Source organism: Loxodonta africana, chromosome 25 (assembly GCF_030014295.1).
Source record: "Loxodonta africana isolate mLoxAfr1 chromosome 25, mLoxAfr1.hap2, whole genome shotgun sequence".
Classification (NCBI taxonomy): domain Eukaryota; kingdom Metazoa; phylum Chordata; class Mammalia; order Proboscidea; family Elephantidae; genus Loxodonta; species Loxodonta africana.
In genome coordinates, this window is record NC_087366.1 from 17,102,108 (window position 1) to 17,129,952 (window position 27,845).

At 38.0% G+C, this 27,845-nt stretch overlaps 2 protein-coding genes across 4 annotated transcripts in view; one reads left to right on the forward strand and one right to left on the reverse strand.

The window, feature by feature from the left end:
• Positions 1–16,400, forward strand: part of TRMT1L (tRNA methyltransferase 1 like) — a 57,865-nt gene extending 41,465 nt beyond the window's left edge. For both annotated transcript variants that reach the window (XM_064276516.1, XM_010590943.3), the window contains exons 15-16: positions 2,705–2,831; positions 2,939–16,400. In XM_064276516.1, coding sequence (XP_064132586.1) covers positions 2,705–2,831; positions 2,939–3,191 — 380 coding nt within the window. In that variant the 3' untranslated portion in view covers positions 3,192–16,400. The remainder of the gene's footprint in view (positions 1–2,704; positions 2,832–2,938) is intronic.
• Positions 15,194–27,845, reverse strand: part of RNF2 (ring finger protein 2) — a 47,764-nt gene continuing 35,112 nt past the window's right edge. For both annotated transcript variants that reach the window (XM_064276517.1, XM_064276519.1), the window contains exons 2-7: positions 25,883–25,971; positions 22,557–22,717; positions 21,634–21,849; positions 18,724–18,996; positions 17,526–17,697; positions 15,194–17,220 (exon numbers count right to left, since the gene is read on the reverse strand). In XM_064276517.1, coding sequence (XP_064132587.1) covers positions 17,119–17,220; positions 17,526–17,697; positions 18,724–18,996; positions 21,634–21,849; positions 22,557–22,717; positions 25,883–25,969 — 1,011 coding nt within the window. In that variant the 5' untranslated portion in view covers positions 25,970–25,971 and the 3' untranslated portion in view covers positions 15,194–17,118. The remainder of the gene's footprint in view (positions 17,221–17,525; positions 17,698–18,723; positions 18,997–21,633; positions 21,850–22,556; positions 22,718–25,882; positions 25,972–27,845) is intronic.

Here is a 27,845-nt window from a genome sequence, read left to right on the forward strand (position 1 = left end):
GGACCTCACCAGATGGAATACACAGAAATCAAATCAACTACATTTGTGGAGAGAGACAGTGGAAAAGCTCGATATCATCAGTCAGAACAAGGCCAGGGGCCGAATTCGGAACAGACTATCAATTGCTCCTATGCAAGTTCAAGTTGAAACTGAAGAAAATTAGAACAAATCCACGAGAGCCAAAGTACAACCTCAAGTATATCCCACCTAAATTTAGAGACCATCTCAAGAATAGATTTGACACATTGAACACTAATGACCGAAGACAAGATGAGTTGTGGAAGGACATCATAGATAAAGAAAGCAAGAGGTCATTAAAAAAAAAAAAAAAGAAAAGACCAAAATGGATGTTAGAAGAGACTCTGAAAGTTGCTCTTGAATGTAGAGTAGCTAAAGGGAAAGAAGAAATGATGAAATAAAAGAGCCGAATAGAAGATTTCAAAGGGGGGTGCTCAGGAGGACAATGTAAAGTATTATGTTGACATGTGCAAAGAACTAGAGATGGAAAACCAAAAGGGAAAAACATGCTGGGCATTTCTCAAGCTGAAAGAACTGAAGAAAAACTTCAAGCCTCACATTGCAATATTGAAGGATTGTACGGAGAAAATATTGAACAACACGGGAAGCATGAAAAGAAGAAGGAAGGAATACACAGAATCACTGTACCAAAAGAAATTGGTCAACATTTAACCATTTCAAGAGGTAGCATGCTGTCCAGAACTGATGGTAAAGAGGTCCAACCTGCACTGAAGACACTGGAAAAAAACAAGGCTCCAGGAATTGACAGAATACCAATTGAGATGTTTCAGCAAACGGATGCAGCGCTAGAGGTGCTCACTGGTCTGTGCTGAGATATTTCAAAGACAGCTAGCTGCCTGGCCAGCCAACTGAAGACCCATGTTTGTACCCATTCCAAAGAAAGGTGATCCAACAGAATGCGGGAATTATTGAACCATATCATTAGTATCACACACAAGTAAAATTTTGCTGGAGATCATTCAAAAGCAGTTGCAGCAGTACATGGACAGGGAACTGCCAGAAGTTCAGGCTGGATTCAGAAGAGGCCATGGAACAAGGGATATCGTTGCTGGTGTCCAATAGTCCTTGGCTGAAAACAGAGAATGCCAGAAAGATGTTTACCTGTGTTTTATTGGCTGTGCAAAGGCATTCGTCTTTGTGGGTCATAACAGATTTATGGGTAACATTGTGAAAAATGGGAATTCCAGAACACTTAATTGTGCTCATGAGGAACGTGTACTAAGAGACAGTCTTTCAAACAGAACAACGGGATATTGCGTGGTTTAAAGTCAGAAGGATGGGCGTCAGGGTTGTATCCTTTCACCATACTTTGTATGCTGAGCAAATACTCCAAGAAACTGGATTATATGAAAAAGAACCAGGCATCAGGATTGGAGGAGAACTTATTAACAACCTGCCATACGCAGATGACACAACCTTGCTTGCTGAAAGTGAAGAGGACTTGAAGCACTTACTGATGAAGATCAAATACCACAGCCTTCAGTATGGATTACACCTCAACATAAAGAAAACAGAAATCCTCACAACTGGACCAATAAGCAACATCACGATAAATGGAGAGAAGATTGAAGTTGTCAAGGCTTTCATTTTACTTGGATCCACAATTAACACCCATTGAAGCAGCAGTCAGAAAGTCAAATGACATACTGCACTGGGCAAATCTGCTGCAATAGACCTCTTTAAAAAGCAAAGACATCACTTTAAGGACTAAAGTACGCCTGACCCAAGCCAAGGTGTTTGCAGTCACCTTATATGTATGTGAAAGCTGGACAGTGAAAAAGGAAGACCAAAGAATTGATGCCTTTGAATTGTGGTATTGGCGAAGAATATTGAATAATTTCATGGTCTGTCAGAAGAATGAACAAATCTGTTTTGGAAGAAGTACAGCCAGAATGCTCATTAGAAGCAAGGGTGGCGAGACTTCATCTCACGTACTTTGGACATGTAAAAGGGACCAGTCCCTGGAAAAGGACATCGTGCTTGGTGAAGTAGAGGATCAATGAAAAAGAGGAAGGCCCTCAGTGAGATGGATTGACACAGTGGCTGCAACAGTGGGCTCAAACATAAAAACAACTGTGAGGATGGCACAGGATCGGGCAGTGTTTCATTGTATATAGGGTCGCTATGAGTCAGAACCAACTCAGCGGCATCTAATAACAATAACAACAACATGTATGCAATACTGGACATTCAGTAGAGTCTGCAGGTATAAAAATGAAGGACATTATCCCCAGGAACTTAGAGTGTAATTGGGGAGAAAGTATTTACACACTTAAAAGACATGCATGCATACATGAAACAACTAAGAAGAATGGTAAAATTTAATCAAGTAGTATAGTATTAACAATAATGAAATATTTGAGCAGATTGTCCCAGAATTCACAATGTCTTTCTATAGGAAATAGAAATTCAGTTGAGGCTTGAAGTTGAAGGTAGAAAGAAAGTTCAGACTCAGAAAACAGTTAAATATTAAAATTTCAAAGGTGGAAGATAGTGAAAATATTACAGTGAATGAAGCCTAGAATCCTAAGAATTAAGATTGGATAGATAGGCTGAAACTGTGCGTGTCAAAAGATTTTGACTTGATACAGTATGTAATTATAAAAATTGTATTTGGTTTATAAATTTGGGGAGAGTGCTAACTTTCTGTGTGTATGTGTTTCAGGAAAGAGAAAAAGTAATGAAATGATCACAAATTTAGCCAAGAGACAAAAAGCTGATACCAGCACTGAACATCCGCCCTTTTATTACAACATCCACAGACACAGCATTAAAGGAATGAATATGCCAAAGTAAGACTGCCAGTGAATGGCAAAGTGTGTATTTTCTATTTTAATGATGGTATGATTTAAATACAAATATAAGAACCTTATTATTTTTTTTCCTTTCCATATTGCAGGTTAAAAAAGTTTTTGTGCTATCTTTCTCAAGCAGGCTTTCGAGTAAGCCGAACTCATTTTGACCCAATGGGTGTTCGTACAGACGCACCTCTGATGCAGTTTAAATCTATCCTTTTAAAGTACAGCACCCCAACCTACACTGGAGGACAGTCAGAGGGCCAAGTCCAGTCAGCACCTGAAGATACAGTCGCTGACAGAGTTGAAATCTCAGTGAATGAAAAAGCAGAAGCAAGCAGCTGCAGAAGATGGTAAATGTAGAGAGGAGTGCATTCGCAGATGTCGACATAGATGGCCTGCTAGTTCTCTATGCCAACTGTATTTCTTTTTCTAGACTTCCAATTCAGTAGTGTAAAAATAAAAACAGTGCTGTTTTCATTCAGCAAATTAGCAGTTTCTGATTTAGCTGGTTTGGGAGCTGTGCTTTCCAGGTTTTTCTTATTTTAAAGAAAAATTTTAATGAAAACATTTCATATGTAAAACCAGGTTTCTGACTGAGATCACCCTACTGTTTAATAACTCAGAAAATTTTCACATGCAAAGTGTTTGGAATTTTATGTTATAGAAGCCATCTTTTACTATTCTAAATCACACCTCTACTTAACACTGATTTATTATTTTTACATTTTTCTATTTGTATATGAAATAAAGCCAGAAGCCTTTTAAATATTAAAATGACCCTAAACCATAAACCCTGGTGGCGTAGTGGTTAAGTGCTACGGCTGCTAACCAAAGGGTCAGCAGTTCAAATCCACCAGCTGCTCCTTGGAAATTCTGTGGGGCAGTTCTACTCTGTCCTGTAGGGTCGCTATGAGTCGGAATCGACGGCACTGGGTTTGGTTTTTTTTGGTTAAATAGATAACCATATTCTACCAGGTGACTTATATACGTCTTACAGTTACATTAAAATGTGTTCCAGTTTTAGGAAATCACACCTCTGTCCACATTGATCTTTATTACTTTTTTTTTCATCACTCAATTTTGAGAAATTAAATACCTACCTGATAGAAGTAAATTTTTCTTATGAGTTTAAGGTAGAGTAAGATTTTGTCAAAGTAGAGACCGTCGTTCTAAGGTAACTGTTCATAACACTGAAATTCTGAAGAGGGGAGATTCTGTAATAAATTAAACAGGTTGGGTGATCTCAAGTGCCTCAGTTAATGCGCGTGAAGCATTCATTTGCTTGGTTGTGCTACCTCTCAGAAGTAAAACTTGTCACTTTATGAAGTGAGGTTTTTTTTGTTTGGTTTTGTGTGTGTGCATGCGCACGTGTGTTAATTTTTTTTTTTATAAGCAGCCCGAGCTAACATGACTAAAAATTAGTTGAAGACAATGTCTTGTTTCTATTAATAAATATCATTGTTGCTTTGTTTGAATATATTTTGGATGAAAGGATTTAGACTAAAGTTTAGGTTTTTGCCTCAAGGGTTTGATCCATGTTTACACTGGGGTATTTCTTAGAGGAAGCAATTTTTTACAACCATTAAGCTTGTAGGGGGAGCCCTGGTGGCTCAGTGACTAAGACCTCAGCTGCTAACCAAAAGGTCAGCAGTCTGAATCCTCCAACCACTCCTTGGAAACTCAATAGAGCAGTTTTGCTCTGTCCTTTAGGGTCATTATGAGTCAGAATCGACTCAACAGCAATGGGTTTGATCTGGAAGCTTGCAGGAAGGGTGGTGTTATAACTAAAAGGTTTAAATACATCATATTAGAAAAAAAAATCCCTATGACTTATACAAAGAAGCTAGAGGAGGAGGGGTGTAGATCAAAATAGAATATTAATTTAGCAGATATAAAAGAAAATCTCTGTGTTATTACAGCATATTTCCAAAAGGATTTTTTCTTTCTCCAATTAGTGCATACATTTTAATAAAATAAAGGAACAGGTGAAGTGAGAATTAGTTTCTATAATGACCGTAAGAAAAACTCCACTCTGTAGTTCCTGTGAGTTAAAATTAGAACCTACAAATGTGCACAAAAAGAAATAAAAATTACTAGTTATTATTTTGTTTAGTATAGTTAATAAGAAAAATTACTATAAATCCAGAAGTCAAACCGACACCTGGATCATCTGATGTAGAACATATTCTTAAATTGAATATCAGTCTTAAATTTTGCTAAATTCTTATCACCATGACTTACTTTTGATCAATGATGAAATTGGGTTTTATGCCAGGAGGCTAAATTGATACAGAAACATGTAAATTACTGTTAGTTAAAATATATGTGCATGTGTACTAATTTCACGTATAAAGGCAATATTCTCAAGAAAAATTTGGTAGGAAGTAGTTTGGCACTTTGTGATGTTGTACTGCATCACCCTAAAGGAAGAAATACTTAGAAGTGTCATGTAGTTCTGCCTTAGCAGCCTTGTTCCCATAATAATAGTAATTTGGGACACTGCAAATGTTGACCACATTGTAATGGTGATATCAGTTGCATCCTCCATTAAAACCAGTTCTTATTCCAAGTCAGGAAGCCAGTGTGTTGATTCCGTTGATTGCTTGTTATCACAATAGCCACACACTCAGGAAATGGGAGAAGTAACCCAAGGGATGGGTTTGAGGCTGCTGCGGTGGGTATGGGTCATAACTCCATTAATCACCTGACTTCCATAAGGCTCTGAACAAATTAGTGATGTTCTGGCTCACAGAAATTAGAATTCAAACCAATTCCGTAATCTCAAAATGTCTAGGAATTTTTGTCCCCCATAACATATTTGCTGTGGTAAATGGTCCCAGGTTCCTCTGGGGAAGGCTAAAAGGAAGATAAATAGTACATACTTGTGTTGTTAACGGTAGGGTCCTTTCTCAAAAGGTTCTGGGTATGTAAATTGAATCAGGTCTGGGAGTTGGGTGAGGGATTGTGACTTCAATAGTAGTTTAAGTCAGACCTATACTTTTTGGTTACAAAGATCATGGGGGCCTCATGCATTTTGGTCCTATGGATCACATGATCAATCAATTAGCCACAGCCAGAAATCCCTGTGTCAGACTATACTGATTACCCTGTAGGTCCTGCTGCCCATTATAGTAACCATGCCCACATTTCTAGTCTAGCAATTAAAGTGAACTACTTTGTCTCTGACACACAGCAGTCTTGGCAATGCCCAATAAATCAGGGAAGCCATTTCAAATGAAGCGCCTCACACTGACGTGTGTGGCCCGCAGACATCCTGTGCAGCTTTCCAGGCACTGATGCTCTCTGCTCACCATTGTATTTCTCAATGGCCTGTAGAGAGTCGATAGGGCTCTCACAAGGGATATCAGTTAGAGGATAGTGAGCAGATCACACATAATAAATCCTCTCCAACATTCCCCCTGCTAAGCCTTTGATTTCCTTTCTCTGCATTATAGCAAGGAAATTTCTAGCATCTCACCTCCAGTTTAGATGAGACACTGGTGAGTCGTTCTTTCAGTGAAGGAAACCAAGAACCACTCCTAGTGGTTCCAACTCACCCAGTCGCTCAAGGGAAAGACCTGGTGATCTGCTTCTGGAAAGTCTACAGCCAGGAAAGCGCTATAGGGCGGTTCTCTGTAACATGGAGGCACTATGAGTTGGAATCAGCGAGACAGAACCAGCAACAGCAAAGCAGAGATTGGTATTTAATGCTATACACACAATGAAAAAAAATTTATTTAGGATTTAAAGGAATTCTTTTGAAAGAAATTTAGTGTAACTTGAGAACGCTGAAGAAAATTTCTCTTCAGTTACGTTCTGATAAAATAATCACAATCAATTTGACTGCAGTGACTAATTGACTTACTAAATCAAGTCTTGATTAGATAAATTACAAAATTTCTGGCTTCTAGCTTTAAATTTCCAAAAGCACAAGCAACTAAGGGAGAATTTTCTTGGCAGGAAGGAAATTAATAGCCATATTTTAAAAGGCCCTAATTGTATGCAACCTCCATAGGCTGCTATGAGTCGGACTTGACTCAGTGGCAATGGTCTTGGTTTCGGTTTTTTTTTTTTTTTTTTTTGGTTTCCATAGGCCTAGAGGATGGACCATCCGTGGCCCCAGAGGGCAGAGCATCAAGCCACAGAGGATTATTCTTTGAGGTCTTGAAACCTAATGGAATTTGTCCTGCTGGGTTTCTATTTGGTTGGGGCCAGTGACCCCTTTATTTCTTCCAATTTCACTGTTCTTGAAATGGGAGTGTCATCTTGTGCCTGCCCCACCACTGTATTTTGGAAGCACGTACTTTTTCAGTTCACATGTCCACAGATGGAAATAAATTTTGGATCATACCAACTCTTACCCATAACCAGTTCAGATGAGATTTGGGATATTTTGAGTTGATGATATTTAGATTATATATCGGACTTAAAGTTGATGCTAGAATAGGTTAAGACTTTTGGAGATGTTGTGGTTCGGAGCTGTTGAGCCGGTTCCGACCCATAGCGATCTCATGTACAGCAACAAAACACTGCCCAGTCCTGCACCATCCCCACAATCATTATGCTTCAGCCCATTGTTGGAGCCACTGTGTCAATCCATCGTGTCTTCCTCTTTTTTGCTGACCAAGCATGATCTTCTCCAGGGACTGGTCCCTCCTGATAGCATGTCCAAAGTATATGAGACTAAGTTTTCCCATCCTTGCTTCTAAGGAACATTCTGGCTGTATTTCTTCCAAGACAGATTTGTTCGTTTTTCTGGCAATCTATGATATATTCAATATTCTTTGCAAACACTGTGATTCAAAGGCATCAGTTCTTTGGTTTCCTTATTCATTGTCCAGCTTTCACGTTGGAGTTATTGGGATGTGTTTAAATAAATGTATTTTACACATAGGATAAAGTGAATTCAGGGAGACCAGAAGGTGGACTGTTGAATTAAAAAAAAAAAGATATGTCTACACAAGAACCTCAGAATGTGACCTTATTTGGACTAACGGTCTTTGCAGATGTTATTAAGGTAAGGAATTTGAGATGAGATTATCTGGGATTCGGGAGGGCCCTAAATCTAATGATGAGTCAAAGTTGTAAGAGACAGGGAAGGAGATGACATGGAATATACAGAGGGCAAAGCCACGTGAGGATGGAGACAGATATTGCAGTGATGTGTCCACAAGCTAAGGAATCCCAAGAATTGCCAGCAGTAACCAAAAGTTAGGACAGAGGCGTGGAACAAATTCTCCTTCAGAGCCTCCAGGTGGAACAGCCCTGCCAACACCAAGTTCAGACTTCTGGCCTCAAAAACAGTAAATTTCTGTAATTTTAAGAAACGAATATTGTGGGAATTTATAACAGCAGCACTAGGAAACTCATACAGGGGAAAACATACAATCACCAAGAAAGTATGAAGTTAGCTTGAGACTTTTGGGTGAATTTATTAGTTTTCTACTATTCCAATTTTGTTGTATTAAATCTTTGGACCATTTTTTGATTGGGTTGGCTTTTAATTGTAGGAGTTCTTTATTCTGGATATTAAACCCTTATCAGATATGTATGATTTCCAAATGTTTTCTCCCATTCTGTAGGTTGTCTTTTAAGTTTCTTGATAAATGTCCTTTGCTGTAAAAAATTTTATTTTGATGAAGTCCAATTTATATATTTTTTCTTGCGTTGCTCCTTTTCGGTTTGTCATATCTAAGAATCCAATGCCAAGTATAATAAGGTCCTGAAGATTTACCCCCATTTTCTTCTAAGACTTTGATGGTTTTAACTCTTGTATTTTGGTCACTGATCCATTTTGAGTTAACTTTTATATATGGTGTAAGGTGTGAGTCTAACTTCATTCTTCTGCACATGGAAATCCAGTTATCCCAGTGCCATTTATTGAAGCAACTATTCTTTCTCCATTGAATAGACTTGGCACAGTTATCAAAAATCAACTGGCCATAGCATATGGGTTTATTTCTGGACTTCCAATTCTATTTCATTGGCCTATACATCAGTCTTTATACCAGTACCACACTGTTTGGATTACTGGACCTTTGTAGTACATATTGAAATCAGGAAGTGTGAGTCCTACTTTGTTCATTTTAAAGATTGTTTTGGCTATCCAGGCCCTTTGCAATTCCATATGAATTTAAGGTTGACTTTTCCATTTCTGCAAAAAAAAAAAAAAAAAGCTATTGGAATCTTGATGGGGATTGCATTGAATTTGTAGATTGCTTGGGTTGTAGTGCCATTTTAACAATATTGTCTTCCAATCCATAAGCACAGGATGTCCTTCCATTTATTTTTCTTTTTTTCAGCAGTTTTATAGTTTCAGAATACAAGTCTTTAACCTCTTTGGTTAAATACTTACCTATTTTATTTTAGCTGCTATGGTAATTACAATTGTTTTCTCAGTTTCCTTTTCAGACTGTTTATTGATGGTGTATAGAAACACAACTGATTTTTAATCTTGTGTCCTGCAAGGTGGCTGGATTTATTAGCTTTACCTTTCTTTTGGGATTTTGGATACACAGAATCTTGTTATCTTGCATAGAGATGGTTTTACTTCTTCCCTCCTGACCTGGATGCCTCTCTAATTGCTCTACCTAGAACTTCCAGCCCCCACATATCTGTCAGCTTGTACTGTGCAGGCTTGAGTGTTGCTGTGATGCTGGAAGCTGTGCCACCGGTATTCAGATACCAGCAGGGTCACCCATGGCGGACAGGTTTCAGCTGAGCTTCCAGACTAACCAGACTAGGAAGAAGGACTCGGCAGTCTACTTCTGAAAAGAATTAGCCAGTGAAAACCTTATGAGTAGCAGCGGAACATTGCCTGATAAAGTGCCAGATGCTGAGCCCCTCAGGTTGGAAGGCACGCAAAAGACAACTGGGGAAGAGCTGCCTCTTCAAAGTAGGGTCAACCTTAATGACGTGGATGCAGGCAAGCTTTCAGGACCTTCATTTGCTGATGTGGTATCACTCAAAATGAGAAAATACAGCTGCAAACATCCATTAACAAGTGGAACATGGAATATACAAAGTATGAATCTAGGAAAATGGGAAATCGTCAAAAATGAAATGGAATGCATAAATATTGATATCCTAGGCATTAGTGAGCTGAAATGGACTGGTATTGGCCACTTGGAATCAGACAGTTATATGGTCTACTATGCCAGGAATGACAACTTCAAGAGGAATGGCGTTGCATACATCATCAAAAAGAACATATTCAAGATCTATCCTGAAGTACAACGCTGTCAGTGATAGGATAATATCCATACACGTACAAGGAAGACCAGTTAATATGACTATTATTCAAATTTAGGCATCAAGCACAAAGGCCAAAGATGAAGAAATTGAAGATTTTTACCAGCTTCTGCAGTCTGAAATTGATCAAACATGCAATCAGGATGCATTGATAATTACTGGTGATTGGAATGCAAAAGTTGGAAACAAGAAGAATTGGTAGTAGGAAAATCTGGCCTTGGTGATAGAAATGATGACAGAGATCACATGATTCAATTTCGCAAGACCAACAACTTCATTACAAATAACTTTTTTCACCAACATGAACGGCAAACTCTACACACAGACCTGGCCAGATGGAATACACAGGAATCAAACCAACTTCATCTGTGGGAAGAGATGAAAAGCTCAATATCATCAGTCAGAACAAGGCCAGGGGTCGACTGTGGAACAGACCATCCATTGCTTGTATGCAAGTTCAAATTGAAACTGAAGAAAATTAGAACAGGTCCACAAGAGCCAAAGTACAACCTTGACTATATCCTGCCTGAATTTAGACGTCATCTCAAGAATAGATTTGATGCATTGAACACTAATGACCAAAGACCAGACTAGTTGTGGAATGACATCAAGGACATCATACATGAAGAAAGCAAGAGGTCATTAAAAAAACAGGAAAGAAAGAAAAGACCAAAATCGATGTCAGAAGAGATACTGAAACTTGCTTTTGAATGTCAAGTAGCTAAAGCAAAATGAAGAAATGATAAAGTAAAAGAACTGAACAAAAGATTTCAAAGGCAGCTCAAGAAGACAAAGTCATTATAATGACATGTGCATAAAAAAAAAAGGGAAGAACACACTCGACATTTCTCAGGTTGAACTGAAGAAAAAATTCAAGCCTCAAGTCGCAATAATGAAGGATTCTATGGGGAAAATATTAAACGACTCAGGAAGCATCAGAAGAAGATGGAAGGAATACACAGTCATTATACCAAAAAGAATTGGTTGACAGTCAACCATTTCAAGAAGTACCGTCTAATCAAGAACTGATGGTACTGAAGAAAGAAGTCCAAGCTGCACTGAAGGCATTGGTAAAAAACGAGGCTCTAGGAATTGACGGAATATCAACTGAGATGTTTCAACAAACAGATGCAGCACTGGAAGCGCTCACTTGTCTATGCCTAGAAATTTGGAAGACAGCCACCTAGCCAGCCAACTAGAAGAGATCCATATTTATGTCTATTCCCAAGAAAGGTGATCCAGCTGAATGCGGAAATTATTGAACAGTATCGTTAACATCACACACAAGTAAAATTTTGCTGAAGATCATTCAAAAGCAGCTGCAGCAATGTATCAACAGGGAACTGCCAGAAAGCCAAGCTGGATTCAGGAGAGGATGTGGAACCAGGGATATCATTGCTGATGTCAGATGGATCCTGACTGAAACCAGACAATACCAGAAAGATGTTTACCGGTGTTTTATTGACTATGCAAAGGCATTCGAATGTGTGGATCATAACAAATTATGGATACCATTGCAAAGAATGGGAATTCCAGAACACTTAATTGTGCTCATAGATCAAGAGGCAGTTGTTGGGACGAAAACAAGGGGATACTGAGTGGTTTAAAGTCAGGTAACGTGGACATCAGGGTTGTATTCTTTCACCATAGCTAAAGCTATCCAATCTGTATGCTGAGCAAATATTCTGAGAACCTGGACTGTATGAAGAAGAATGGAGCATCAGGACTGGAGGAAGACTCATTAAAAACCTCTGTTATGCAGGTGACACAACCTTGCTTGCTGAAAGTGAAGAGGACTTGAAGCACTTACTGATGAAGATCAGAGACCACAGCCTTCAGTATGGATTACACCTCAACATAAAGAAAACAGAAATCCTCACAACTGGACCAGTAAGCAACATCATGATAGAGAAAAGACTGAAGTTGTCAAGGCTTTCATTTTACTTGGATCCACAATTAACACCCATGGAAGCAGCAGCCAAGAAATCAAAAGACATGTTGCATTGGGCAAATCTGCTGCAAAGGACCTCTTTAAAATGTCGAAAAGCAAAGATGTCACCTTGAAGACTAAGGTGCACGTGACCCAAGCCATGGTATTTTCAGTCACATCATATGCATGCAAAAGCTGGACAATGAGTAAGGAAGACCAAAGAATTGACACCTTTGAATTGTGGCATTGGTGTGCATATTGAATATACCGTGGACTGCCAAAGGAATGAACAAATCTGTCTTGGAGGAAGTACAACTAGAATGCTCCTTGGCAAGACTGCATCTTACATACTTTGGACATGTTGTCCTGCAATAAGAAGGGATCAGTCCCTGGAGAAGGACGTCATTCTTGGTAAAGTACAGGGTCAGCGGAGTAGAGGAAGACCCTCAATGAGATGGATTGACGCAGTGGCTGCAACAATGGGCTCAAGCATAACGATTGTGAGCATGGCACAGGACCGGCAGTGTTTCATTCTGTGGTACATAGGGTCACTATGATTTGGAGCTGACTCAATGGCACCTAACAACAATAAAACTTGGAGTATAATCCTAAGTGCTTAGCAGTGGTGAAAGCAGGCATCCTTGTCTTATTCCTGATCTTGAGGAAAAGCTTTCAGTCTTTCACCACTAAGATGTTAGCTGTAGGTTTTTCGTGAATGGTTTTTCATGTTGAGGAATTTCTCTTCTAGTCCATTTTTAATTTATTATACACAGTAAGATGTACAGCAATTCAACAGTTTCTACATGTAAAATTCAGTGACATTGATTGCATTCAAGTTTTGCAACCATTCTCACCCTTGAGTTGTGCCTCCCTCATTAACATAAATTCACTGCCCCAGAAGGTTCCTAATTTTTGGAGTTGCTCTTGTCAGTTTGATCCCATAGTTCTTAAAAGAACATAATGCTCAAGGCAGACATTTTTTAGTAGTTAAGCTAAATTATTGTTTGGTTTTTGGAAGACTTCAGGAGTTATTTTTGGTTTAAGATTTAAAGATTACCTCAGGGCAATAGTTTCAGGGGTTCATCCAGCCTCCCTGGCTCCAGAAAGTCTGGAGTCCATGAAACTTTGAAATTCTGTTCTGCATTTTTCCCCTTTTTTATCATGATTTTTTTATAGAATATTTGATCCAAATGTTCAGTAATGGTAGCTGGGCACCATCCAACTCTTCTGGTCTCATGGCAAAGAAGGTGGTTGTTCATGGAGAATATTAGCCACACACTCCATATCCTCCTTTTGTTTCTGACTCTCCTTCTGTTGCTCCAAGTGAATAGAGACCAGTTGTTGTGCCTTGTTAAGATCCCAGGCACTATATGATGAAGTAGGTGGTAGAACAGAAGCACTGAACACGTTACTAGACCAATTAACTGAGATGTCTCATGAAACCATGACCCTAAACCTCCAAAACAAGGAACTAAATCCTATGAGGTTTTGGTTGTACACAGCAGCCTCAACAGTTTTTTTTTGTTTTGTTTTGTCTTTGTTGTAAATATATCTACCACACTACTTTTGCCAATTCGACTTTTTATAGGTACGTAACTTATTGACAGCAATTACAATAATAGGCAACCCTACCCTTAAAATGTGATTTTTCCATCACCGTTAACCTCCCTTCCTATTTCCCTCCCTCCTGCGCCTGGTAACCACTAATAAACTTTGGCCTCTATACATTTGCCTTTTTTTGTGTGTGAGATCATACAATATTTGTCCTTTTGTAACTGACTTCACTTAGCATAATGTCCTCCAGCTCCACCTGTATTCTATCAAGTATCAAGATGTAATTTCTCCTACTGGCTTAGTATTCCATTGTATGTTTATACCATATTTTGTTTATCCACTCATCTGCTGATTGCCATTCAGGTTGTTTCCACCTGTTGGCTATTGTCAATAGTGCTGCAGTGAACCCTGGTATACAAGTCTCTTTTTGAGCTCTCTGCTTTCAAGTCTTTTGGGTGTATTATACCTAGGAGTAGAGTTGCTAGATCATATGGTAGCTCTCTTTTTAGTTTTCTGAGAAACCCCAAACAAAATTTCCAACAACGGCTGTACCATTTTGCATTCCCACTAGCAATGGAAAAGGGTTCCAATTTCCCCACATCCTTGCTAATATTTGTTATTGTATTTAATTTTGGCCATCCTAGTGGGAGTGAAATGATAGCGCATTGTGGTTTTGATTTGCAGCTGATAGCTGATGACATTGAGTATCTTTTCATGTGTTTGGTGGCCATTTGAATGTCCTGTTTGGTGAAATGTCTACTCAAGTCCTTTTCCCATTTTATGACTGGGTTGTTTTTTTGTTAAGTTGCCAAAGTTTCTATTGTCTTTTTGTTAAGTTGCCAAAGTTTCTATTCCTAATTTGATGAGCATTTTTATCACAAAAAGGTGTTTTTGTTTCAACTGAGATGATCATGTTTTTCTTTGTTCTAGTGATGTTATATAAGACGTTCATTGATTTTTCTTAGATCAAACCACCCTTGCATTCCTGGGGTAAATCCCACAAAAAAACCCAAACCCGCTGCCTTAGAGTCGATTCCGACTCATAGCGACGCTACAGGACAGAGTAGAACTGCCCCCATAGTGTTTCCAGGGAGCGCCTGGTGGATGTGAACTGCCGACCTTTTGGTTAAAAGCTGTAACACTTAACCACTATGCCACCAGGGTTTCGATTAAGGGATACTGGTCTGTAATTCTGCTTGCTTGGGGGTATCTTTAACTGGCTTTGGCTTCCAAGTAATGCTCGTCTCATTGAGGGAGTTAGGTAGTGTTCCCCTCTCTAATGGGAATGCAATGAGAATTTGAAAAGAGATGGCTTTTTCCATTTGGCATTTCAGTTATTTTGGGTTTAGTTACTAAAATCACAACTCTGAGCCTCAGTTTTCTCAAGTGTACAAGGAATTGCCTTTCTGAAACAATTTAGAGGATTAAAAATGAGAATGTATCCAAAAGTCTGCTATCACAATGTCTCACCATGTTTGGTAAGCCTTTTGCTCCTAGGTTGAGATGGTGGTTAGAGAAGTTACCTAGATAATACTTTAAGAACAGTTAAAACTGTGAGTGGTAGTGATGATAAACAGTCTCCCCACCCCACCCCCCAAAACAAAGAACACAATACACTCAATGATCTATCAAATACCTATATTATATTCTGCAAAGGATTACATATCCAATGAATTCACTAATGATACAAAGAGTTTTCATCCTCCCATACTGACAGATAAGCACACGTTCTCTAAGCACAAAGCTTATATTCACAAATAATTTGTTTAAAGACAAAACTTCAGTTAATAATCACAATGGGAATTTGTTATTTAATGCAATCACTAGTCTAATATGTTGCCAATAAAATGTAAGCAGTTATATCACAAAACCAGGATTATATTCAGTGGACATGCATTAATAACCTATACAATTTAACATTACACCAAAAAAGAAATTGAATACAAAATTTCCTGTAATTTTTGGTGATTTTGAAATTTTGTGGTATAGATTACCAAAAAAACTGTAAAAACAGATTTTAAATATCTTCAATAAAATGGTAAAAAATTTAATAAGTCTTTGAAGTTTTCATACTGGGCTGAAGATTTAAAACATCAAGCTGGCCCCACGGTGTCAAAATTGACAGATAAATATTTACAATGACTAGACAGGCTTTAGTTACAATGGTGCTGGAGGACTACTTCCTCCTATCAAAAACCCTTTGGGGGTTAATTTCTAATGCAAACATGTCTTTGTAAATACTGTGAGAATACAAACTTGGAAACATACAGATAATCAGGACAGGGATGACAAGTAATACACAAGTCCATCTTATTTGTGACCTGTCAAAATAAAGCCTTCCGGCTCCCAAACACCTAACACTACCCCCTCAAGTATTAAAGTAAATCAACAGGAGAAGAATGATGTTAGTAGCTGGCATTCTTCTACAAAATTATTTTTCACTACACACCAAGGCAGGACTCAAGCTCTGTGAACCTCCTTCTCTAGTGTGTAATTAGCAGAGCACCAAATTTATAAGCTGACATTAGCAACCCAAAATGTTAAACACGTTTTTCATACAGAAGCAAACTTTTTTTTCCATTGTTAGTTCTATGTGCCACATTACAGTTGGAACTTACGTGGCTACCAATAAGAAAAGAGTTAGGGAAGCTTTGAACGTATTTTGTACTTTTCATCAGGCTAAAGTGCAAAATATCTCCATATCTCTCTGGTATTTCAAGAGGCAAAAATATCAAACACACATAATAAAGAAACTGAAGTGACAACAGAACTAATACCAAACAAACAAAAAAAAAAAAGACCTCTTTAAATATACATTTGAAGACTACCGACGACCAATTTAACTTTCCTTTCTTCAGTGAGATATGTGTATGAATCAAGTTCTCACAGAACCTGAGATTTTGTTTGATTATTCTTCCCAGGATCAGAGACTCCAAAATAATTACAAGAAAAAATGGAAAAAAAAAGTAACGTTGCATGACAATGGACACTAAGTTCATAAAGAACCTCTTTTTAAAATAAGATATTATGGAAGAAAATACCATGAAAATAATAATCCTATGAGAATTTTTTTAAGCACAGTAAATTTGAGTCTTGGTCTTCACGAAGATACTATGTTTATATAGAAAACTATAAATATACAAGACTCTGGGGAGGGAAAAAATTCAGAATACATTTTAACATTCTGTAGGCCTAAAAAACTTTGGGGCAGAAGAAGGATGGCCAACTGAATTACCACTTTAAAATACACAAGTATGAAAAATTCCTGGGTCAAAAGAGTCCTTGAAATGCAACCACACTTTGTGAAAAAAACACAACTTAGATTTTTTAAAGGAGAGAAAAAGTACTGAGTAACTGCAGTCCCTTTCAAAAAGGAAATATTAAATTAAGGGGGAAAGGTTCTAATAGTGTAAACTGGTCTGGCTCAGAAAGAAAACTGAACAGCATATCCAAGAGTCTGTCTATAAAAGTAAAGATGGTACATCTTTAATATTAAAGAACTAGGCTATTAAAAAGTTCATTCTCAGAATTGTTTTTAGTAAAAGCTCATTTGTGCTCTTTTGTGGGTGCATAATAGAGTTCCATGGGTTTGTTCACTTTCCAGTATTTCTCACTGACCAATTCCAAAGAAAAAGAGCCATTTAATACCTAAAACAAAAGAGAGAAAATTATGAAAACTTCATCAAATACAATAATAATGAGATGGAAACAAAACTAAATCAATAGAATTTTTTTTTTTTTTTAATAGCTTAGGATAAACTGCCTGTCATTTAAACTATTCCTAAAAGAACAATGTATCATAGTTAACTACCCTGTTCCAACTTTCTTTCTCTGAGGATGATGTCAATGCTGTGCAGTCTTGTTAGGCAACCTCCCCTGTCCTACCACCACTTCCCATAGTCTCAGATGGTCAGTGTGCTCCTATTTTCAACAGTATGGTTTTGTATACTTACAGTGAACTGGCCATTAGCTGTTGCTATGTAAATGGTATACTGCTTCTCACTAGCTGTATCAAGGTTCATCTGGTTTGATTCTCCTTTGCTTCGAAGTTCTTCTAAAGCTAGCCTCACAGCCAGATACTTGGATAAGTGATCGACAGTGGCATTACCTGAAGTCTTTATGTATCTACAAAAATAAATCATTAAAAAATTAATTTCTAGACTACATTACTGATCACAATTTATATTAATGCAACTAAAACATTTCTAAAAAGTAAAAAATGTTTCATATTATATAAAAAATTTATTCCTCTATTATCTAAATGGAAACACTGGTGGTGCAGTGGTCAAAAGCTACAGCTGCTAACCAAAAGGTCAGGAGTTCAAATCCACCAGGCACTCCTTGGAAACCATATGGGGCAGGCCTACTCTGTCCTATAGGGTCGCTATGAGTCAGAATCAACTCGATGGCAATGGGGTTTTTTGTTGTTGTTGTTTTTTTTTTTTAAATCATCTAAACATTTTTTATTGAAAAATGTAAAAGAGGGGAAAGGAAACACTCATGATCTGACTTCCAGGAAATCAAACCTCTCCCTCCTTTACCATCCATAACTAAATATGAAGTAAGATGACAAAAATCAAGCAAATACACAAAAAATACTAAGGGCAAAAAAAAAGAACAGCATACCCTTCAGCCCCACGATCAGAATTCTGCTACGTCTGCAGCAGCAAGAGGACTAGTAAGAGGATGAGCAAATTTCTAGAGTTAATCAAATTTTCGGTTTTTCAATGACTAGGCACAGAAGTGCTCGTCTTGGGTTATTTTTGTTTTTTTTAAGTATGGTACACCATTCAATGACTCACTCAACAAATATATGATGTTTATCTGCACTCAATGGCAGGTAGTATACTGATAAAACAGCATCCTTCCATTATGCATTTGAGAGTCTAATGACACCCTCCTATCATTTGTAAGGAATTTAAATGCTTCTCTTCCTCCTCGACCTAGGAGGCTCATTTCTTTCAGATGAGCATTGGGTGGGAAGCACATAAGGGAGGAAGAAAACAATCTAGGCAGTCAGAATATGCAGATAACCCTGGCAATCACTAGGATGACAACACCACACTGCCTTTACTTCTATTTCAAAAATTCCTTTTAACTCCAAGTTGGGGACATTCAGAATTGAGATAATCAGCAACTAATCACATTTACCTTGTCTGTGCACTGTCATCTTTTTCCATAAGTGTGGGATGAGGCCTGAATACTAACTCAATTTCACTAGCACCATCCATGACTGGATCAATTGCCACTGCTGCATTGTTATTATCAAGCTCAAGCCCAGAATCATCAGATGTTTTGGTCCGTTTGTTACTAGGTCCTGCTTCCTGATTGCTATGTGTGGATGCGTTACTACAGTGGGAACTGTCACCATTATCTTCTGCTCCACTACCATTTTCAATCTGCTGTTTCTTGCCTCGCTGTAGTCTAGTTAAGGAAAGAAAAAAAGCTACATAAAATTTACATTTAGGCATTTTCACAGTATCAATTTTGAAGCACTGAACTACTACTAAAGTTTAGAATTCAAAATCTTGGTAACTGAATTTGCTCCAAACTAGATACCCCAAAGTCCAAAAACACACACACAGGCACATAAAACATCTGAATGATTAAAACAAATTGTTTACATTCCCTTAATAATTCTCTCGATCAACAAAGGAAAGACTACAGGGCTTATTATTTTATATTTTGATAATTTTTCTTTGTTACAAGATTAATCATTCAGTTATGAAAATTTAAAAGATCTGAGGAAAGATTTATGCCTCGATTATCAGAAATTCTTAAGGAAACAAGGTTTAAGAGGGATGGTTAGCACTCCCTGCCCACCCCCTCATGAGATCTGCTAATGCAATTCGAGAGGATTCTAACGAAGAAAATGAGAGGGTATCTAAATAACCAGCATGGATACAGACACAGCCAACAAGCTCAGATATTAAAACCAATTACTAGGCAAGGCATTTTGGGTACATACTCTCATCTACTCTTTAAACCAACCTACAATGCAGTAATTTTCTAGCTGAAAAAACCAAAGAAACCAGTTCAAAGGTAAGTAATTTGCCCATGGTTATACCACTAGGAAGTGTCAGAGCCAGAGCTAGGATGTGATACACAAGGCCACACTCTTTCTACCACACTGCCTGACTCCACCTGTACATGGCATGCACATGTAAGAATCGCACCATTTTTAAACAGCTGTTGCCAAAATGAAGAAATAATATCCCACGGCTTAGGAAAGATGCTCAAGAATTCTTTTGCTTTTGTTTCCTCTTTTTTTTTTTAAATAAAATGTAATCTATAGGTCATTTAAAAACTAAGAGGGTGCGGTGAGACTAATATGTTAAATGGTAAAACTGTGACTCAAAAAGACATGAACAGGCCAAAATGGTAGAACAAAAAGATAAACTCAACAGTGAAGATTACATAAATATTTCCTAAAATCTACAACTAAAGCAAGAGAAAAGCTGTTTTAATTGACAGTAAATTACAGTGAGCTAAAAAGTTACGCAGACTTAATGTATTTATTTTTATCCCACACCTCTTTCTAAAAAGGGTTTGAGGTGACAGACCTAGATTAATTCAATTCCCAGAAGCATTTTAGAAGAATAATGTTCAGATAAAGAAGATCAATAGCCTATTATGTCTTGTATTTATCAAATCACATCTATAAAACTCCATTTTCTGTTCTTGGTTGGGGTTGCATTTCAAGAGTCACAGCAACCAGTCTGAATGTCAAATGAGGAACAATAAAATAAATTAGAAATGTGACTATTTAGCCCTTACTCCTGCAAATTATTAAGGTTTTCTGGCTTTTACCCTAATTGTGAACAGAAACTATTAGAGGGCTCTGAGGAAAGGAGAGACATGACCTGACTTTCAATTCAAAAGACTTGCTCTGACTGCTGTGCTGAGAACAGACTATGTAGGAGTAAGCATGGGAAGCAGAAACACCAGTTAGGAGGCTATTTCAATACTTCAAATGAAAGACGGTGGTGCCTCGGACCAGGTGGTAGGAGTTGAGGTTGGGAGAAGTGGTCACAGCCTGGATATATTTTGGAGAGAGCTAAAAATACTTATTTACTCACAGACTGGATGGAATACAGAGTGTGAGAAAAAAGGAGAGATATTAGAGATGGCTATACAGTTTTTGACTTGAGCAAGTGGAATGATGGAGTTGCCATTAACTGTGAAATTAAGAAGCATGAAGAGATGGGTGGGGTGGGGAGAGACATGTTAAATTTGAGATCCCTATTAGATATCCAAAATGAAATGAGTCTGGAGTTCAGGGAAGCCCAGGCTGAATGTATGAACTTGGAGTCATCAGCATATAAATGGTAATTAAAGCAATGAAACTAGATGAGATCGCCTGGAGAGAGAACTTGTACAGAAAAGAGAAACAGCCCATCCCTGGGGTACTCCATCTCTGCAAGTAAGGGGAACACCTCAGGACATACAAAGGGAATCAGGAGAATACGGTCTCCTGAAAGCCAGTTGAAAAAAACTTTTCAGAGGAAGGCAGAATTAATTGTGTCAAGTGCTGGTAAGTAAGCTGCAGTATTGAGAATTTGATAGTTTTGGTAAGAGCAATCTGGTGTGGTTGTGAGGATAAAGTCCTAACTGGAGTGGATTCAAAAAAGAATGGGAGAAAAACTGTAAGACTGACTACAGACAACACTTTCAAGGAGTTTTCCTATAAAAAGAAGTGGGGAAATCGACTGGTAAGTGGGGGGTGGGGGGGTGGTGGTGGAGGAATGGGGTCAAAAGAAGGTGTTTTTGTTTTTAAGATCCTAGCATCTTAAAGGGAATATTTTAGTATGCCTGGATCAGCAGTTCAAATCCGCCAGGCGCTCCTTGGAAACTCTATGGGGCAGTTCTACTCTATCCTGTAGGGTTGCTATGAGTCGGAATTAACTCGACGGCACTGGGTTTGGGAGGCACGTATTATACCTGCATTAAAAAGGTAACCATGCAGAACTAATATTTGATACTGCATTTCACCTTTTTTTTTTTTTTTTAAATGGCGACTGTACAGTAGTCACAAAAATAGATACTCTCTTTCACGCACACCTGTTCATGGCCTGTATCTTCAGTCCTTCCTCAATGCTGTGACTGAGTGCTTGCTGATTGTTGTGCTTGTTGATCCTGGCTAATACTCTCTCCTGGTGAGCTTCATACTCATCACGACTTGGATAAATTTTGCTGATGAGGGCATCAAAGTTTGGGTCTGGCCTTAGTGATCTTTTGGAAACTAGCTTTTTCCGACAGGTAGGACATTCTTTGTTGCTAAATGAAGAGAAAGGAAAGAAAATGTCAACACCACCAGTATCTCTGGGCTAAAGACAAAAATACCCAGCTTCTGGAGAGTTATCAGCTTTACTCTAGTGCTTTCATTAAGTCACAGAAATTCAAACTGATTAGCCTGAATGTCTTTGAAAATCTGACTACTGGGTAAACAGATACTCTACACAACTTGACCACAGAGAAAATTTTTAATACTTTCCGATGATAATTTATAAATAACCATTTTAGAAATTAAAAATAGATTCCTTCCCAATTTAAATTTCCCCTTTTTGGTATCCATGCCATACAAGGAAACACTATCCATTACTGTGTATTAATTTGTTATTGTTTTCTTGAAATAGCACATTCATAAGGATATATATTATAGGGTCGCTATGAGTCAGAATCGACTCGATGGCACTGGGTTTGGTTTTTTGTTTTGTTTTTTGTTTTAAGGATATTATTTTACATACTTAAGTAAAAACACCATGGTTTCATGCCTTGTAATTTCCTCAGAACAAAAGTCTTGCCCTATTAAGCTTCTCAAATTGTGTAAAACCAACCATTTCAAAACAAAGATTCTCCAATGATTAAAACCTAAACTTCAGAAAAATTTCCAGTTCTTAATCATATACTTACAGAGAATGTACTCCTCAAACCCCACGCAGCCCTATCCTGGTAGGTACCCAGTGCGACTCAGTCCCACATACCCACTTCTGAGGGCTGTGATGATGCAGTCCGCACAGAAGCGGTGCAGACACTCCTTTGTGGTCATGGTGTTCTTCAGCATGTCCAAACAAATCGGGCACATCAGCTCACTGTGCAGACTCCGAGGCGAAACCACGATTTCCAGACCGTCCGTTATTGCCTCCTATAAAAGAGTCACTTCAAAATTAAATGCTACTTCATTTTTTTTTTTAACTGTGGACAAATCTGAACATACGAAAGTCTGAACAGTAAAATGAACTTCCATGTATACCCATCACTCAGCCACCACCACTGTCAACTAACAGCCAATTTCCTTGTAGCTCTAATTTCCTCCAACTCCCCTCAGCCCCAACACTAGACTGATTATGTAAATCCTACTATTTAAACTCTAAAGACAACATAGTAGTATGTTTAAAAGATAATGAGTGGGAAATTAGCCTGCTATAATATGTAAAAAAAAAAAAAAAATACTGACTCTGCAATCAGATGCCTAATGTTCTAGTTCTAGCCATGTAACCTGCCGTGTGGCTCTAAATAATTATTTAACACGGCTTTCTTACCTGGAAAATTAGGTAGTTAGGGCTAAATACCTATTTACTAACTACTAATGGCCATCAAGTCAATTCCCACTTATGGCAACCCCTCGTGTGTCAGAGGAGAACTGTCCTCCACAGGGTTTTTAATGGTTGATTTTTCAGAATTAGACCTTCCTTCCGAAGCGCCTCTAGTTGGATTCAAACTGCCAACCGTCAGGTTAGAAGCCAAGCATGTAAAACATCTACACCTCCCAGTGAGTGACTATTTAGGGCTAAATGGATCCTAAGAATTCTTCCATCTTCAAAAATTACCCCACTTTGATCATAAATTATGTGTTTCATGCTGTCCATCAAAAGATTTAAAGATTTTAGTACAATTATTCTCTAATTTATAAACAGTTAAATAGGATTTCAGCTTAAAACCACTTTTTGAACCTTAAAAAAGTCTTGGTCCCGAAACAAGACTAAAGGGGTACACTAGCCCGGGGACTAGGACTAGAAGGCAGGAGGGGACAGGAAAGCTAGTAATAGGGAATGCAAGGTCGAGAAGGGAGAGTGTCGACATGTTGTGTGGTTAAGCAATGTCACAAAACAGTATGTGTACTGTTTAACGAGAAACTAGTTTGTTCTGTAAACCTTCATTTAAAGTGCAATTTAAAAAAGACAAAAAAAAAAAAATGTCTTGGTCCACAGAAGCAATTCCATACGAAGTGGTCAGGTTCTCAAGCTAACAATGACTCTGAAATGGTTCATTCCGGTTCAAACCCCAGCTTAGAATCTGCATTTCCACTCAATATACTGAATCAGAATCTACATTTTAACAAGACCCACAGAAGGAATTTCATACGAAGTGTTCAGGTTCTCAGGCTAACCACAACTTCGAACTGGTTCGTTCCACTTCAACCCCTGCTGAGAATTTGCATTTCCACCCAATACACTGAATCAGAATCTACATTTTAACAAGATCCCCAGATGATTCCTAAATAAACTGTGAGAATCACATACTGCTAACCAAAAGGTCAGCAGTTCAAATCCACCAGTTGCTCCTCGGAAACCCTATGGGGCAGTTCTACTCTGTTCCATAGGGTTGCTATGAGTCGAAATCAACTCAACAGTAATGGGTTTTTTAAATTATGTTCAACCTCTCTATATAAAGCACCTTCCATATTTTATTTTACTTAGTTTCTTACACAAACTTTTGAATTTATGAATTATAATTTCCTTTTTTTAGATAAGGAAACTATCATTCAGAAAGTATGACAATGACCCAGCTAATAATCAAGTCTATCTTCTCTCACTTTAGAACTTGCCTAGCAATATTATGACCCTGGATAAATTCAACTATTCCCATTCTCCAGACCAGTACCTATACAGGTGCGTATCACTGTTGGGGGTGGGGGTAAATCACAATCAGATTAATATAACTAAAAATGTCACTAGCTTCAAATAGGTGCTCAACACTGCTCAGCAACTGGTTTCTCTCACTTTTCCTTTTTCTACACTATTTTATGCCTTTTCTTCTATCTGCAGACCTTCCTCCACCTGAACTTTCAATAGATTACTCATTTCATTATTAATAAACTATAAAAATTTATCAATTATTAATAAATTATTCCACTTTGTCTCCACCAAGGTACAAATGGTATTGTCTCTTGTTACATAGAGAAACTGTCCATCTTCCTATCAACGGGCAATTTCCCCACTTGTGCTCATTCCTTCATACATTCTCAAGGACATCCCTCTTTTGATGATTATATTTGCCCTGAGGCATCATCAATTTCTCCCTCTCCACTAAATCTGCCTAGTAAATCAGTATCTCCTTGTGCTGCTGCAGCCAGAAATGGGAATGATGCCACTAGAGCTGTGCAAGGTTGGGGGGAAGGAGTCAGCGTACTCTATGTCCCATCTAGTAAACAACACACTAGAAAGAAAAACTTCGCTTGATTCTGTGTTCCCCTCTACTTTTTGCTCCATTCTCTGCTCCCCTGCAAGCCAAACTTCTCCCAAGAATTTCCTATACATCTCTCTTCACTTTTTCCTCCTTACTAGACTGCATGTGCACATGATTATAATCCCTGTTCACGCATGAACCGATGAGACTGTACCATGATTCCATTCACTCTTCAACCTAATACAATCTTCTCCACTGAATTTGCTCCTGTCAAAGTCACAAGGCATACACGGCCAAATCAAATGTACTCTTTTCTAATCTGCATCCTCTTCAACCTCTCGGCAGTGTTAAACACATTTGACTACATTCTCCTTTAAGCTCTTCCTCTTAGATTCTGGGCCCCATTTCCTCACTCTCCCATTTTTTCTTCCTCTTTCCTAGTTGTTCCTTCTGAGCCGCCTTTGTTGGCTCTTTGTCCGTTTCCTAATTTCTAAATGTTGAGGCTCCTCTGGACGACGTTCTGAGCCCTATGCTCATCTCTAGGTGATTTTATCCATTCCCATTGCTTAAAATATGCTGACGACTCCTAAAATTTCATATTTAGTTCAGACCATTAATTAGCATCTCTACCTGCATGTCTCATAAGCATCTCAAACTTAATATTCACCACTGCTCACCTAGTACCTAACATACAAGCTGGTACAGATATGCACTCAAATTATTTGTTGATTCAACAAATGAAGATCCTGCCGAAACAGGTATGTTGGAGTCAATTAAACTAGTCAGGACTGCTTGTGTGTAAATTATTACTGTTATATTCTATTTCAAATTTTCTTGTTCTAAAAATACGTCCTAGTTTACATGTCTCATATTCTCCTTCAATTATCTTAGTCTACATTACCTGAGGTGTTCGTTGTAATTCATACAAACTAAGTTCCCATGTTTTACTTAACGGTTGAGTTCCATTTGTCTGCACAGCCTGAGACATTGCTAGGAATAAAAAGGAGAGAAAAACAATTTCAGTACTTGAAAGGGTAATAAATCTCAACACTGATTTTTTAAGGATTTGCAAATAAAAAAAAAACAGAAATTACGCACTGGTATCTCAAAAATAAGAAAAGAGAAAAAGCCCAAGAATCTTGCCATTTGTGAGCGTGAGCTACTTGAGAGGAGGAGACTATCACTGATCCCTGAATCCCCACCAGCTGGCACATGGAAAGTACTTAATTATTGCCAAATGTATAGAAGATTGTCTTAACACAAAACAATGTTTTTCGGAAGCTGACGGTCATGGAACTTAGAACAAAATCTCGGGAAAATTTCACCCTTCAGCATGGCTCTCTAGTCCAATTTTGCCTGAGACACAAAATCTACTTTATAGCACTTTATTTACACAACTGGTCATTCTGTCTCCACTCATGAACAATTCTCTACCTAATGAGTCGCTCTGATTCTCAGAAAGCTCTTCCTATGCTGAGCCCTGTACTGCTACCTACTAACACTACAGATGCCTTCTGGAGGCAAAATCATTACGTCCAATAATTTTTCTACATGGTAGCCTCTCAAATATTTAGAGACTGTTACGATATCCCACTTGATTGTTCTTTCCTTGTCACCAAATATCCTAGTTCCTTCTAAAAAAAAAAAAAAGGGAAACACGACCCCTCTACCACCCTGATTCCATTCTTGTCTCCAAATGCCAATTTGTCAGCAACAAAGCAGCACAGGGCTATTAGTTTTCTTGTTCTAGACAGAGGGTTTTCAGGCTAACACTGCATAAAGATTTTTTTTATTAAGTTCAAACGTGTAGACTAGTTTGCAGTCAATTAAACTCTCTAGGTTTTTTCTCATTATTCTTACTTTACTAATCTGATCTACTGTTACATCATCCTATTAGGATTTTTTTATTGTAACAATAGATATAACACACTGCTTGCTATCAGTATTTCTATAAATCCTGATTCTGTCACCTATTATCTTCAAGGTTGGCCATGGAAAAACATTCCCTTGTCTCTTCTGAAAACCATATTCCTCATTTCTCAACCAACAAAATGATGTTGTTAGTTACTGTTGACTCAATTCAACTCATGGTGCCTCTATATTCTAAAAAATATTAATTCCTTCCATGAGTAAAACAGAACACGTTAAATTCATAAATTATTTTCTATTCACCAAAAAGTTTTTTTATCTTTAAACTGGCTATTTTCAGACATTTCTTTAAAAAAAGCTTATGGTAGAAAACCCTTACATAAGTAAATACATTAGGAATATTCAGACAGGAAGACGTAATTTTTACGTATGTCACTTAAGTAATAACCTTAAATGAGCAACTGACTGAAATCTCTCATTTTTTACACATAATACATTTATTTAAAAAAACTCATTTATGCCTGTTATTAGTTGCCCTTGAGTAGTTTCCAGCTTATGGCAACCTATGTGTGCCGAGGAGAACCGCTCCACGGGGAAGCAGATCATCAAGTCTTTTCTCTCATGGAGTGGCTAGTGGGTTCGAACAGCTGGCCTTTCGCCAACCACGGTTTCCTTCATTTATGTCTAAACCAAGCCAAAACCAAACCCATTGCTCTCAAGTCAATTTCGACTCACAGCAACCCTGTAAGTGAGAGCAGAACTGCCCCGTAAGGTTTCCAAGGAGCAGCTGGTGGATTTGAACTATCAACCTTTTGATTAGCAGCCAAACGCTTAACCACTGACCTACCTTATTTATGTCTACCCACTGTTAAATTATTTTTCTAATATATAACAAGATAGCAACTTTGAAATAGTATTTCTCACACCAAAATAAAAGCTTTTTATTCCAATATTAAGACTGGAAAGAAAGGAAACACTTTGTCCTAGTTTCTTGA